Below are 14472 nucleotides of genomic sequence, written 5' to 3' on the forward strand. Positions count from 1 at the left end.
ACTGTGGCCATAGAGATGGGACCCTCCCTACCCCAGTCCTCTGCCCAGCGACTGTGGATGACATGAGGCAGGACAGTTGAAGGCTGGGTGGGGCCTGGGGGAGTGGAGCTTCCTGAGGTACATCCAGCTCCGTGGGTCGGCCCACCAACCTGCCAAGAGGCCTCACCAGCCTCAGCACTTATTAGGCACCTGCTGTGTACTAGAGCTTATGGCAGGCAGCAGAGCCCATAGCTGTGGCCCCCACAGCGGGTGTGCATCTGGATGGGGGCAGACCTGAGGCCTGATGGGGGAGCTGGAAGTGCCGCCTGGTATGCACAGCTCGGAGCCACCTCCTGGTGCTGGGAGTTCGTGAGGATGCGCTGCTAAAATTGCCAGGCTCTCTTTCCTGCGTTGTGTCATCCTGGGTCACTCATGCGCTGGGCACGCACGGTGGGCAGAGAACAAAGCCCAGAGTCACACACACACCCCAGCCCTGCAAGGCTCGAGCCACAGCCTCAGCTTCCTGAGCTCAGCTCTGACCAGGGACCCTGCCTGGGACTAGGGGACCGTGGGTGCTGAGCTCTGGGGTGTGGCAGAGCTGGTGACACTCCCCCGACCCCCAGGAGCTGTTCAAGAAGGTGGTGCCTTACCACTGCCTGGGCTGCATCTGGTCCCAGCGGGACAAGAAGGGCAAGGAGCACCTGGCTCCCACCGTCCGTGCCACTGTCACCCAGTTCAACAGCGTGGCCAACTGTGTCATCACCACCTGCCTGGGGGACCGGAGTGTGACGGCCCGGGACAGGGCCAGGGTGGTGGAGCACTGGATCGAGGTGGCCCGGGTACGTCTCCGAGGGGCCCTGGGGAACCCCTGTCTCACTTCATCTGCCCTCGGGGTGGTGATTTGTGGCTCTAGGCCCCACAGAGACCCCAGGCCCTTCCTTCCCCTCTGGGAACGTGGTAGCCTGCTGCCCGGATGCTCACCCCCCCAGGACTTCCTCCCGTGGGTTGAGCTCAGATCCTCCTCTCGGGAGTGCTGCTTACCCAGGCTCCACAGGCAGCCGTCTCCCCCAGGACGTGAGGTCCCAGCCACGGGGACGGCAGCCACACCTCAGCCCTTCTGCCCCTCCGCCAGGAGTGCCGCGTCCTCAAGAACTTCTCGTCGCTCTACGCTGTCCTGTCAGCCCTGCAGAGCAACTCCATCCACCGGCTGAAGAAGACGTGGGAAGAAGTTTCCAGGTGGGCCGGCCTCTCTTGGCAGGAGCTCCGGGGGGGGACCCGAGACCTTCCAGGAGGCAGCAAATCCTGGGCCAGGCCTGCTGGCGGGGCCTCTGAGGGTCCATTGGCCTTAGGCCAGCAGTTCTGCCTTAGGACTCAGTTTCCCTATCTGTCAGCTACTAGATTGAGCCACACTGGAGATCTTCCTGTGTTTACTGGGCGGCCACCCGCACAGAGCTCCCCTCCCCAGGCCCGCAGAGCGCTGAGGGCCCAGCAGGACCCTGTGTGAAAACCACCCATCCGGGCAGTTCAGGGCCTCGGGCTCTAAAATAAAATGGATTAGCACGCACATCTGCGTGTGCCATTCCCAAGTCTGTCCGTCCTTCCCGCAGGGACAGCTTCCGAATCTTTCAGAAGCTGTCGGAGATCTTCTCAGATGAGAACAACTATTCGCTGAGCAGAGAGCTGCTTGTCAAGGTAAAGCCGGACAGAGGGGTGGGTTCTCAGTGAGTCTCTTTGAAAAATTCCAGTCCTGTCTTGTCTGGACTCTGGGGAGAGTGGGATCTTTTTGGTCCATGGCCGGTGGGGGGCAGTTTGGGGAACAGGAGGCCCTGGTAATGGGATGGTGTGGGAACAGCTGGGGCATTCCAGAAGGGATGGGTGAGCTGGCAGGATTAGCAGGTCTGCTGCCTCCTCCAGGCTGGTGGGTGGATGGGCTCAGGGGTGCGGGGCCCCTTCTGTCTGCACTGCAGCTCCGGGGGAGAGCACCCTGCCTGCCTAGGGATGGGGTACCGCAGGGGAAGCCAGAGTCCACATCCCAAAGGGGCTGCCCAGCCTTGGGTCCAAATGAGCAGACCCAGGAGGCGGCTCCGGGTGCACTGGGGAGTTCCTCACTCTGCCCGGGGCCAGACACCACAAATGGATGCCAGGGAGTCTTACTGGGCTCTCGCCACGGGGCCTCAAATTCGCCAGAAGACCAGTTAGCAGGAGCAGAGGTCTCCAGCCGGGAGGGAGGAGCCCACTCTCCTCTGAGTCCCTCTGGGACCTTGGGCAAGTCACTGCCCCTCTCAGAAAATGGAGGAATGATGAGCCTGGGGTCCCTCCGGGTTCATGACGCATGGGGAGGCAGCGAGGTGCAGGGAGAAAGGGAATGTGTGTGAGTTTTGTGCAGAGCCCCCACCCTGGAGTGGGCGAGGGTGACAGGAACAGGCATGGGATGTGGAGTCCCTGGAGATCCCCAGGAGGTGGGTGTCGTGCTCACCTGCACTTCCCAGACGAGGAAACAGGCTCAGGGAGGCCAGGCTGTCGGCCCCCATTCCCACGCCCAGGGAGCCCTGGAGCGTTTGTACCGGTGACCAAGGCCCAAGGTCAAGTCTGCTGGAGGGGAAGCTGGGGAGGAGAGGAAGGTCTCACTGACCCTGTCTTCAACCCTGGCAGGAGGGGACCTCCAAGTTTGCCACCCTGGAGATGAACCCCAAGAGAGCTCAGAAGCGGCCAAAGGAGACGGTGAGTGTGCGCGAGGCCGACAGAGGCAGGGGCTGGCCTCCCAGTGAGGGGAGGAGGGGTCGCCCCCAGCCCTTCCCCCTCACTGCTGCTGCGGTACCTGCCCTGCAGGCTAGACCTGACCTCCTCTGGGCCCCGGGCAGGGCTGCACCCTGACCAGCTGCTGTCTTGATGGTGCTGGTTACAGCCACCAAAGCAAGGGCCTGGGAGAGCCAGGCTGCGGGTGGGTTTAGGGGTGGGGAGGGTCCAGGAACCACAAAACCCGTGATTTGCCAAATACCGGGCCTGGAAGGTGACTGGGGGAGTTTGGGGTCCGTGACCGCTAGGAGGGAGTCTGGGGGAGACAGCTGAAGGTCCCCGGGCTGCTCTGAGTGGGAGGCTGGGGTGGAGGCTGAGGCTGAGGGGAGCCTTGGTTCTGGCTCATCTGCCCCACCCCCATGCCACAGGGTGTCATCCAGGGCACCGTTCCCTACCTGGGCACGTTCCTCACAGACCTGGTGATGCTGGACACCGCCATGAAAGACTATCTGTATGTGAGTGAGCCCCGGGGGCCCGGCCGGGGTGGGAGTGGGGCTGGGGTCCTGGAGGAAGACGCCCCTCATTGAGCCCTGAGCTCTCAGCACCGGGTGCACCTCATCTGAGAGCCCCCAGCCGCCCCCGTGGGCCAGGGCACCTGCCCATCTCACCAGGGAGTAAAGAGCTAGGTGCCCAGCTGGTGAGGCCTAGAGCTGCAGGAGGCTTTGGCCCAGCGGCACGCAGCCCTCCCTCACGCAGTGGCCACGGGCAGAGAGGGGCCGGCCCTCCAAGGTCAGGTGCGGGGTGGCCAGGCTGGGCCTTCCTGCCCCAGGCCTCAGTCTCTCCTTCTGTCCTCAGGGTCGGGCAAGAAGTTCCTTGAGGCTCTGCCCGCCCCCCACCCCTGCCCAGCGGCTCCCAGATCCTAGGACCCACCCAAAGCCCGGGTGCGTGCGCCCACCTGCCCCCTGGTGTGTGCTGTCGGGAGTGCAGCCTGAGAGGGGCTGAGGGGCGGTCATGGGCAAGGGGACACTTTCTGATGGTGGCTGGCCGTTTGCCTTCCAGGGAAGACTGATCAACTTCGAGAAGAGGAGGAAGGTGAGCCATTGCGGCCCGTACGTGTTGGCGGGGGGTGCGGAAATCAGAGAGCCACCTGGATAGACCGCTTGGCTGCATCCTGCTTCCTTTATATTTATGGGGAGAGTCGGATACGCAGAGGAGGGCGGACCTCTCCCACTGGAGGATGGGTGCAGGAGACCAGAATCAGGGAGGACTTCCTGGGAGGGACTGTTTGGGCCCAGCTCTGAGAAGGCGTGGGCCTGGGCAGGAGTGGAGAGTAAGAGGGGGACCCAGAGACCCTGGGCCCCGGGGCCATGCCCGGCACCCCATCCATGCCAGCACTGTCCTGCCCTTCCCTCTGGCCCCAGGAATTCGAAGTGATCGCCCAGATCAAGCTGCTCCAGTCAGCATGCAACAATTACAGCATCGCACCTGAGGAGCACTTTGGGGCCTGGTTCCGGGCCATGGAGCGGCTCAGCGAGACGGAGAGGTGCGCCTGCGCAGGAATTGGGCGCAGCTTGGGCGGGCTGTGCTGTGGGATCTCGGTCAGCACTGGACTGACTCTGGGCATCTGGACCCGCGCTGCCAGCCGGACTGCGGGAGGGAAACCTGGGTGTGCATCCCCTTAGCCTCACAGCTGCACCTCTGTCCCGTAGCTACAACCTGTCTTGTGAGCTGGAGCCCCCCTCCGAGTCGGCCAGCAACACCCTCAAGGCCAGGAAGAACGCGGCCATTGTCAAGCGCTGGAGCGAGTGAGTGCCCGGGCTGGCAGGGTGGGCTCCCTCCCGGCTTCGGGAAGCCTCGGGCTGAGTGCGCCTCTGTGAAACAGGGTGATCCTAAATCGATCGCTCCTGAAGCAGGGACGAATGTGAGACTGGTGATTGACCGAGCACTTGGCACAGAGCCTGGCATGTGGAGTGGAGGGGGCAGGGGTGGGATGTGTCCCCAGGGAGGCCCCCCAGATGAGCGGATCCTTCCATGTAGCCGCCAGGCCCCCAGCTCGGAGCTCAGTGCTAGCGGCAGCTCCCACTCCAAGTCCTGTGACCAGCTCAGGTGCGGCCCCTACCTCAGCAGCGGGGACATCGCGGACGCCCTCAGCGTCCACTCAGCTGGCTCGTCCAGCTCCGACGTGGAGGAGATCAACGTGAGCTTTGTCCCGGAGTCCCCCGACGGTCAGGAGAGAAAGGTGACTGCCACACCCCTTCTCCCCGATGGCCCTTCCCCGGGCCCAGGCCCCCGGTCGCCCCCACAAGTGGCCAGGGAGCCCCAGCTCGTACACAGAGCTCCTCGGACTCCCCGCCCCGCCGCGGTGCCGGGCACCGGCCCAGGGCCCCTGCTGACCACGCCGCCCCCGCAGTTCTGGGAGTCGGCCTCCCAGTCGTCCCCGGAGACCTCCGGCCTCAGCTCGGCCTCCAGCAGCACCTCCTCCTCCTCCGCCTCCGCCACGCCCGTGGCCGCCACACGCACCCACAAGCGCTCCGTCTCCGGGGTCTGCAGCTACAGCTGCTCGCGGCCACTGTACAACCAGCAGGTGGGCGACCGCTGCATCGTCCGCGTCAGCCTGGACGTGGACAACGGCAACATGTACAAGAGCATCCTGGTGAGCCGCCGGGCGGCCGACGTGTGCCGCCGTCCCGTGCCCGCTGCCCTCGGGCTAACCTGCCAGGGGGTCGGGAGGGACAGACGGTCAGCGGGTACAATCGAGAAGCTTCCCTGCAGATGGAAGGCCAGGGAGGGCTTCACAGAGGAGGCGCCTGAGGGGAGGCAGGGAGGCAGGGAGGCCCGGCGGTTGGAGGAGCAGCAAGAGGCCTGAGGTCAGGGGCTCAGGGTCTGGGTCTGGATCTCCTCGGCGGAAGACAGAAGCTGCCAGTGGCTGGAGCAGAGGGCGGGCAGCGGTGACTTCTCCGCGGGGCGGGGCTGGGGCCAGGAGGCGCAGGGAAGCCGGTGAGGAGGCAGTGCCCATGCCAGGCGGGTGGCCGTGGAGGTGGCCAGCAGCGTCAGACCGTGGATGTCGTTCAGAGCTTGAGATCGAGCCAAGGGGGATTTGTCTCCAGACACTGTGTGTCTGGGGGGCTGGGGGTGGGGGGGGGACTCACGTTCCAGAACTCACACTGCAGGGGAGCCATTTGTACTCCCCGGAGAAGGCCCCCCATCCGCTCTCACTGAGTCTGGTGCCCCGTGACGCACCACCCTGTGCTGAGCTTCCTTCCCACCAGGAACTAGCTTGACTGTCATTAACAGTCATCTGTATGACCCCACATCCAAGGCCTGTCTGCACTATGGCCTCTGGGGTCGAGGCAAGAGGGGTCGGCCTGTGCTGACCACCGCTGCAGCCTCCAGCCAATGCAGGCCGGGCACAGAGGCGGCCCCTGGGCATCTTCTGGCCAGCTCCTCTCTTCCCTCCAGGGCTGGGACTAGACGCTGTCTCTTCCCTGGGTTCACTGATCGCATTGTCCTGCAGGGGTAGGATCAAGGGGAGCAGCCCCCAGGAGCGGGCAGGTTTCCGAGGTGGCGTAGGAGGAGATGGCAAGCTTGTAGGAGAATGGGGGGGGGGGGCAGGAACGATTGGGAAAAGCCTCCCATCACTGCATGGAGGCCTCCCGGGGCAGGATGGGGTGGAGAGGCCCCCCACAGACCCAGCACCCAGCCAGAAGCCGAGCCTTTGTATGCAGTGTGAAGCAACTCCAAGGGTCCCTGGGGCTGCGCTCCTGGGGAGGGGAGGGGGGGCTTCTCCAGGCCCCTCACCCTGACGGTCTGCCCCTTCCCCAATCTAGGTAACCAGCCAAGATAAGGCTCCAGCTGTAATCCGCAAGGCCATGGACAAACACAACCTGGATGAGGACGAGCCAGATGACTATGAGCTAGTGCAGGTTATTTCAGACGATCGAAGTAAGTCGGGGACCAGGTGGGCGGGCTCTGGGGAAGCAGCCCCACACCCCAGCCCCAGGCCCAGGGCCTGCGTTCCCAAAACACAGGGCTGCAGGGCTGCGGCGGCGGGGGTGGGCGGCCTTGTGCAGACGCCGCCCAGCCCTGGGGCGGCCTCCTCACTGGCCCCTGGCATGTGCGTGCCCTTGGCCGTGCGAACAGGCTGTGGGAGACCTAGGTCAAAGCTAGCAGCACCGAGGAGTGAAGGGAAAAGGTTTTTCTTCTGGGGCCAGGCAGCCCGATGGCCCAGCTGAGGGGCCGTTCACAGGGGCGCCCTGGCTGAGATGAGAAATGTGTGCCTCGGAAAGAATCGTGCCTGCCGTGGACCTGAGCCTCAAATACGTTAAAATCCACACACATGTGACGTCTTCATCCGCCGGGGCTGCCGTAACACACCGTCGCGGGCTGGGGGCTGATGGATGGCTGAGATTTATTGCTCACAGCTCCGGAGGCTGCAGGTGCACAATGAGGATGCCGGCTCGGTCCGGTTCCAGTGAGGGCCCTCCTCCGGGTGGCAGACGGCTGCCTTCTCCTTGAGCCCTCACGTGGCGGAAGGGGCGAGGGGCCTCTCTCACAATGCGGCGGTCCCATTTCTGAGGCTCCACTCCCACGGCCTTATCACGGCCCAAGGCCCCGTCACTTTGGGCATGCGGATTCCCACACGAATTTGGGGGGGACGCAAACATTCAGACCACAGCAGACACTAAGCACAGGCCATGAGGGGCCCAGCTCAGTGCGTGGCAGCTGGCAAAGTGACAGAACCCAGAGCCGGCGTGCCCTAGGAGCCGGAAGGCAGGGTCAGAAAGCTCGGGCACAGCCTTTAGCTCGTCACCCGCCGATGCCTCATCCCCACGAGGGGGCTAAGGAACTAAGCGCTAATCCATACATACGTCTAGGGACGTGGGGCTCTGTTCCTTCCCATGAGCTGCCAGGCGTTAACCCAGACAATTCATAGTGACCCCCGGCATCCCCAGAAGTTGTTTCCTGAGCTCTCTCTCACCTTCTTGCACCATTTTGGTGGCGGTTGGGTGGGGGGGACAGGGCAGGTGCAACCCCCATCTTACCGGACAGGAGGACTGATGCCCAGGGCAGGGCAGGGAAGGTAAGGCAGGGGCAGGAAGCTCAGTGGGTCTAGACTGTAGTAGGCTCCCGTCCACAGCAGATGGGGGGACGAGGAGCCACCCAGGGGGGCATGGATTCCCCCTGGAGCCTGGCACAGAAGCCCTGGGGCAAGGCCTGCCCTTTGCTAGGCCCCCAACCTTAGTCCTGAGTAGGGCAGGACTTAGGGGAGGTGTTCTGGATTCTAGAAAGCTTCTTCTGGCTTGAGATCATGGTCAGTGAAGGCAGCAGGAGAGGGATGGTTGGTCCTTTGCCAACTCCAGACTGAGGTGGGGATCTGTGTTGTCAGAGTCTCTTTTTAAACAAGGGTCATTGGATTTCCTGAGTGCCCAGCGGTCTCCTCGGCAGGTGTCATTCAGAGGGGTCGTCGGTATTCCTGAGGTTGGATTGGGGGTCTCAGGTCTTCGGCTCAGGCCTGCCCTAGGGGGGCCCTCAAGTGGTGGGTGTTCCATGAGGCCCACGTAAGCATCGCTGACCCTCTCTCGGCCCCTCTCCCACCAGAGCTGAAGATCCCTGACAACGCCAACGTGTTCTATGCCATGAACTCAACTGCCAACTATGACTTTGTCCTAAAGAAACGGACCTTCACAAAAGGGGCAAAGGTCAGGCATGGCGCCAGCTCAACTCTTCCTCGCATGAAGCAGAAGGGACTCAAGATTGCTAAGGGCATCTTCTGATTAGTCCCTAGCACTGGCCGGCCACAGAACCACTCTGTCAGGGGCTGGCTGGCTGGGTAACCACGCACTTAGAGACTCCGATGGCCCAGGCCAGGCGGGCACCATCTGCCTGACCTGCCAGCTCAGGCCACCCCCAGACTCCAGTTTCACCCTGAACCTCTCCTACTGCTGGGATTGACGCCTACTGTTTGCTAGGCTGACCTGGCCTCCCGTGGACCACTCGCTGCCTTAGGTGCCTTCCACTCTCTGGAACCAGAGGACTAGCTGACTTCTGCCAAGGAGCGCTGCCAATGGGCATGGAGCCCTGCATGCCGCCGGGCACTGCCCTCTGTGCACTTCCCTCATGTCTGCTCAGGTGTGGGTCACTGCCACCTGTGCCCATGGGCACCCCAGGGCACCCACTCATCCACTGGGTCTGACCACTGCACTTCTCTCCTCATGCCCACGGGCATCGGCCTGTGCCCTTCTCGGGTCCTGGGCTCCCTTTCCACCATGCTAGCCTTTCCCAGGCTGCACCAAAGATTCCACCATCGGGGCCAACAGAGCGAGGGAGTCTCACCCCTCTCCCACCCAACCCCCCCCCCAGGAGAGGAGGAGGGGGACCCTTTTCACAGATCACACTCTTCACCCGGTGAGTGAGGACGGTCTCAGCGGAGCCCCATTGCCACTGAATCTCATGATACTGCAAGTACCATTCACCACTGCGCCCTGGGCTTCACGAGACCAGACGAGACGGGGGTTAGTGGGAAAGGAGAATTGGGGGAAAGGGGAGGGGTGTTGAATATTTGTATAAAAGGCAAAAACAAAACAAAAAAAGTTTACCAGTTGGGGAGGGGCAATATTTATTTGTTGTAAATAGCAAATGCTAGACTTGAATATTATATTAAAATCCAGTTTCTACTATAGCTTGGGAGTTGTGGTTTGGTTCTTTCACTTCCCGTGCTAATTTAAATGAGATGCAGATTCTCACTTTCCGGGTTCAAATAGGAAATCTTGCATTGTTACCGGTTTATTTGTACGCAGGAGAAGCGAGAAGAGCCAGCCACCCTTCTCTGGCTCACTTAAGGAAACATGCAAGCCTGTCTTTCACAGAGCAGATGCTTGCCTCAGTGTCATTTAACTGCGCACTGAGCTGGCTCAGCCCATCAGCACTCCTGGGATTTGAGGTTGGAGGTGATTTCACAGGGCGTACCAGCAAGCCCTGAAACTTGGGTCTTTAAAAATAACATTTGTGGGGTACCTGGGTGGCTCAGTCAGTTAAGCATCTGCCTTCAGCTCAGGTCATGATCTCAGGGTCCTGGTCAGCAGGGAGTCTGCTCCCTCTCCCTCTGCCCCTCTCCACTGCCCGTGCTCTCTTTCATAAATGAAATGTTTTAAAAATAAAAACATTGGTGAGGGGAAATTTGTGGAATAAGAAGCTCCAGGGTCAGTCTCTCCATGGAGGCCATTAGGCTAGGGGGAGAAAATGATCAGAATGAACCATCTGGGGACTCTGGAACCTCATCCAACACAACAGCCAGGGGAGTGCTTGATGTCAAACAGAGCTGTGGGACTTCAGCAGTTAAGGGGATCTCTGCCGGGCCTCACACTAACCAAGGCAGCAGGACAGAAGCTTCTGTCCCTGAACAACAAGGAATACGCAGAACAATACAGTTTGGAAAAGTCACTGTAGAAACAAGACTGCAGGTCTTGAATGACAGAAGTAAGCCTAGAGGAGGGGGAGAATCTGGTTTCCAGAGTTACCACATTGTCATCCTCAACATCCAGTTCCCAACAATTTACAAATCATACAGAGAAATAGGAAAACAGTGCTGGTATGTAGGAAAAAAGAATTTGGCAAACTCCCTGAGAAAGTCCAGGCGTTGAAGTTACTAGTCAAAGACATTAAGTTGACTGTCTTAAATATGCTCAGTGAGCTAAAGGAAAGCACAGACAGAAAAAAATCCCTAAAGGAACACAAGAGAACAGTGTAAGAACAAATAGGAAATGTAATAAAGAGAAATTAGGAACCGCATAGAAACTCTGGTGCTGAAAATACAATTGAAATGAAAAAACTCACCAGAGGGGTTCAATGGCAGATTTGCACAGGCAGAAGAGAGAATCGGTGGACTTGAAGATAAAGCCATTGACATTCTCCCTGAAGAGCAGAAAGGAAAAAAGAATAGAAAAATGAACAGTCCCCTCCAGGAGTTGGTGACATCATCAAATATTAACAGCATCTACATACCGAGAGTCCCAGAAGAAGGGAGGAGCAGAGAGATTATTTGAAATAACGATGGCTAAAGAGTTCCCAGATTTGATGAAAGACATGAATCTACACATCAAGAAGCTCAGTGGCCTCCAAGCAAGATAAACTCAAAGAGATCCACACCGAGATATAAGATATATGTAATCAAATTGTTGAAAGACTTAAGGGAAAATCTTGAAAGCAGCAAGAAAGAAGCGGTCATGTACAAGGGGTCCTCAATAAGATCAAAAGAAACCATGGCAGCCAGAAGGCAGTGGATGACCTATCCATATTTAAAGTACTGAAAGGAAAAGGAAATCTGTATCCAGCCAACTACCCTTTCAGGGTGAAGGGAAATGAGGACATTCTCAGATAAAGGAAGTTAAAGGATTTTGTTATCAGTAGACCTGCCTAAAAGAAATCCTACAAGCTAACCCTTCAGGCTGAACGAAAAAACACTAGACAGTAACTCAAAACCATATGAAAAATAAAGAGCATGAGTAGAGGTAAGTAACAGATCATTATAAAAGCCTGTATTGTTTCACTTTAGGTTTGTAACGCCTTCTTTTTTCTCTATAATGTATAAAGCAAATTTATAAAACAGTGTAGGGCACCTGGGTGGCTCAGTCGGTTAAGCGACTGCCTTCGGCTCAGGTCATGATCCTGGAGTCCCGGATCGAGTCCCACATCGGGCTCCCTGCTCGGCAGGGAGTCTGCTTCTCCCTCTGACCCTCTTCCCTCTCGTGCTCTCTGTCTCTCATTCTCTCTCTCAAATAAATAAATAAAATCTTTAAATAAATAAATAAATAAATAAATAAATAAATAAATAAATAAATAAATAAAAGTGTAAGTCTGTGTTAATGGAACAGAATACATAAAGATATAATCTGTGACAGTAACCACACAAAGTGGGGTTGGGAATTTATAAGAGCTGAGTGTATACTACTGAATGAAGCTGGTATTTCAAGGAAATAGGCGTGTCACCAGGATGGTAAACAGGTGATGTCCTCAGCTTCCCCAAGTGTCCTCCTTGGGTGAAGCTGGTATTTCAAACTAGGTTGCTCTCAGTTTAAGATGTTAATTGCAATCCCAAAGGTAACCAATAAGAAAATCTTTGTTTAGAAATAGATACAAAAGGGAAGAAGGGAATCAAAAAGGGTGCACTTTATATAAAAATAATCAGCTAAATCCATAAAAAGCAGTAATGGAGGAATTGAACAAAAAGCATATAGGCCATACAGAAAACAAATAGCTAATAGAAGAAGAAAGTCAGGCGCCTGGATGGCTCAGTTGGTTAAGCGACTGCCTTCGGCTCAGGTCATGATTCTGGAGTCCCAGGATCGAGTCCCCCATCAGGCTCCCTGCTCAGCGGGGAGTCAGCTTCTCCTTCTGACCCTCCCCCCCCTCATGCTCTCTCTCTCTATCTCATTCTCTCTCTCAAATAAATAAATAAAATCTTAAAAAAGAAGAAGGAAGTCATTAGTAATTAAATATAAATGGGTTAAACTCTCCACATAAAAGGCAGAGTTTGGCAAAATGGATTAAAAAAAAAAAAACACTCCACAAATATGCTGTATTCAAAGAGACTCACTTTGAAAAAAATCTACAAAAAGTTTAAAAGTAAAAGGATGGGGAAAGATATTCCACAAAAACAGTACACAGCTGGGTGGCTATATTATTATCTGACAAAATTGATTTTAAGTCAAAAAGGTAACAAGAGACAAGGTCTGTATACACCGATAAAAATTTCCATTCATCAGGAAAAAATAACAATTGTAAACCTCCATCCCTAAAGCAAAAATTGACATCTTTGAAGTGAGTTGCAGACTTGACTACCTCACTTTCAATAATGGCTAGAAGAATTCAGGTGACAGGAAGATGGCTATGGACAGAGGATTTGAACCACACTCTGTGAGACCTAGCAGACAGACACAGAGCCCTTCCCAACAGCAGCAGGGCACACAGGCTTCTCAAGTGCACATGGAACATCCTCCAGGACACACCATCTGTGAGGCCACAAAACAAGTCCTGATAAATTTTAAAGGATGAAATCATACGTAGTATCTTTTTTTTTTTTATGGTTTTCCTTTTTATTTAATCAAAGACTGGTGGGTAAACATAAATACAGCACAATTACTTCAAATCATTCTTCATATTGTATACACACAGACCAATGAACGTAATCTGAAAGAAACCTGCAGTCGGCAATGAAATGCTTACAGCTTTTCCTTCCCTCGCTCAAAAAAATTTAAAAACACACAAACTTAGAATCTCATCAGCACACACTCTCTTGTGACAAATGATTCAGACATAAATAGTGGGTGCAAAGAAACTATATGCTAACATATGTAGAACCTTTGTTAATGAAAACCCAGAAGCAGCCGTAAGGATGAAGATACATTCAGTGACTGGTAACTAGTTGTGCCCTGAGGGGCACCATCAACAGAGATCGTGCTGCAGAGAAAAGCTATGTACACACACAATGAGAAAATAAACTGCAAGATCAATGCATGCATGTTTAATACTGGAAAAATCACGGCCCTCCAAAATTTCTCCACGTTTGTTATAAAAGCCCTCTGCACTCAACTAAAATTAAAATGATCTTAAAAGGATAATACTTGTAAAGTTTACTTAAGTCTTTTCAGCCACAGAAACTGCAATGGAAATAAATGTTCAGAGTCATTTTCAAAACAAAAACAAAAATCTATTCTTCTGATGACATGCATGATTAAAAGGTCTATGCAAGATACATTGCTCTACATTCCCAATGACTAGGAAAAAAAAACCCTCAAGTCAATTTTTAGTTTGCAGATGGTCAAAGGATTTTGTATTCCAGCAGGAGTTCAAATCTTCTGGATCTTTTCACCAACAACTACTGGATTTTCTTTTCTGATTTTCTCAGCAGCATCAGCTTTGTAATTGTAAGAGCAATTGTGTACATCTGAGTAACGGTGTACACCACAGTAAACATTTCCACACCGGCATTCAAACCCAGTAAGTCCCACTTTCTTCCTGCACATGAAACAGCGATTCTTTTTTTGTTTTGGTTTTTCAAGAGACTTGCTTTGCTCTTCAGATGGCTGTTGTGCCGTATCTGATACTGAAGCTTGCAGGTCTTCTGTTTCAGGTACTGCTTTGTCCACAGATGTACTGTCCACTTGGGAAGATGCTACAGATTCTGATAAAAGTGACTGATTTGATACAGGGCTTGGCTGCACAGATGCAGACGTGGAGTCTAGCGGTGACTGGGCATCCGGGACACTGTCGTCTGTGCACTGGACGGGTAAAGATTCAGACAGACTACTGACAGAAGCTGCAGGTGGGCTTATTCTACCATTACTACTATTCTGTCTTTGAAGATGTTCTTTATAGCACACGGAACACATGCCGTTTGTACGAGGGTTTCCATAAAATCCGCAGCCAGTGGAACAAAGCATAGGCACTTGGCTGTGATTAGTTTCTTGAGCCATGTTCCTCTGTTGCACACCACCAAAACCTCCACAATTTTCTGTTTGCTTCCCCTCAGATTAACTTCCTGTAGTATCTTTTCCAATCAGGTGGAGTAGAAGCAGAAGGAACAGCGGAAGGAGCACGGGAATACTCAGAAGTATGTGGAAATCAAGCAACCCATGGGTCAAAGAAGAAATCACAAGGGATGTCAGAAAATGCCTTGAGACAAGTGGAAACAAAAACACAACATACCGTGTTATAGGACCCAGCAGAAGCAGTATTCTGCAGAATTTCTAGCTGCCAATG

The 14472-nt window shown here is 55.2% G+C and overlaps 2 protein-coding genes across 8 annotated transcripts in view; one reads left to right on the plus strand and one right to left on the minus strand.

Moving 5' to 3' along the window:
- Positions 1-9394, plus strand: part of RALGDS (ral guanine nucleotide dissociation stimulator) — a 30068-nt gene extending 20674 nt beyond the window's left edge. For all 7 annotated transcript variants that reach the window (XM_025887943.2, XM_025887937.2, XM_025887939.2 and 4 more), the window contains exons 7-18: positions 603-818; positions 1112-1215; positions 1587-1671; positions 2632-2700; positions 3144-3230; positions 3775-3807; positions 4137-4258; positions 4425-4520; positions 4753-4954; positions 5126-5368; positions 6543-6657; positions 8314-9394. In XM_025887943.2, coding sequence (XP_025743728.1) covers positions 603-818; positions 1112-1215; positions 1587-1671; positions 2632-2700; positions 3144-3230; positions 3775-3807; positions 4137-4258; positions 4425-4520; positions 4753-4954; positions 5126-5368; positions 6543-6657; positions 8314-8489 — 1548 coding nt within the window. In that variant the 3' untranslated portion in view covers positions 8490-9394. The remainder of the gene's footprint in view (positions 1-602; positions 819-1111; positions 1216-1586; positions 1672-2631; positions 2701-3143; positions 3231-3774; positions 3808-4136; positions 4259-4424; positions 4521-4752; positions 4955-5125; positions 5369-6542; positions 6658-8313) is intronic.
- A 3825-nt stretch (positions 9395-13219) lies between these two features.
- Positions 13220-14245, minus strand: LOC112836333 (AN1-type zinc finger protein 6). The gene has a single exon (XM_025887964.2). The coding sequence runs from the start codon at positions 14184-14186 to the stop codon at positions 13560-13562; it is 627 nt and encodes a 208-aa protein (XP_025743749.1). The 5' UTR covers positions 14187-14245; the 3' UTR covers positions 13220-13559.
- Positions 14246-14472: the final 227 nt, after the last annotated feature.

The sequence above is a fragment of the Callorhinus ursinus genome, unplaced genomic scaffold, assembly GCF_003265705.2.
Source record: "Callorhinus ursinus isolate GAN/ISIS: 27379988/994484 unplaced genomic scaffold, GSC_fseal_2.0 scaffold24, whole genome shotgun sequence".
In the NCBI taxonomy this organism is placed as follows: domain Eukaryota; kingdom Metazoa; phylum Chordata; class Mammalia; order Carnivora; family Otariidae; genus Callorhinus; species Callorhinus ursinus.

What these genes read in the sequence shown, in the direction of transcription:
- LOC112836333 (XM_025887964.2), bottom strand. Translation starts at nt 14,186, where the DNA reads ATGGCTCAAGAAACTAATCACAGCCAAGTGCCTATGCTTTGTTCCACT.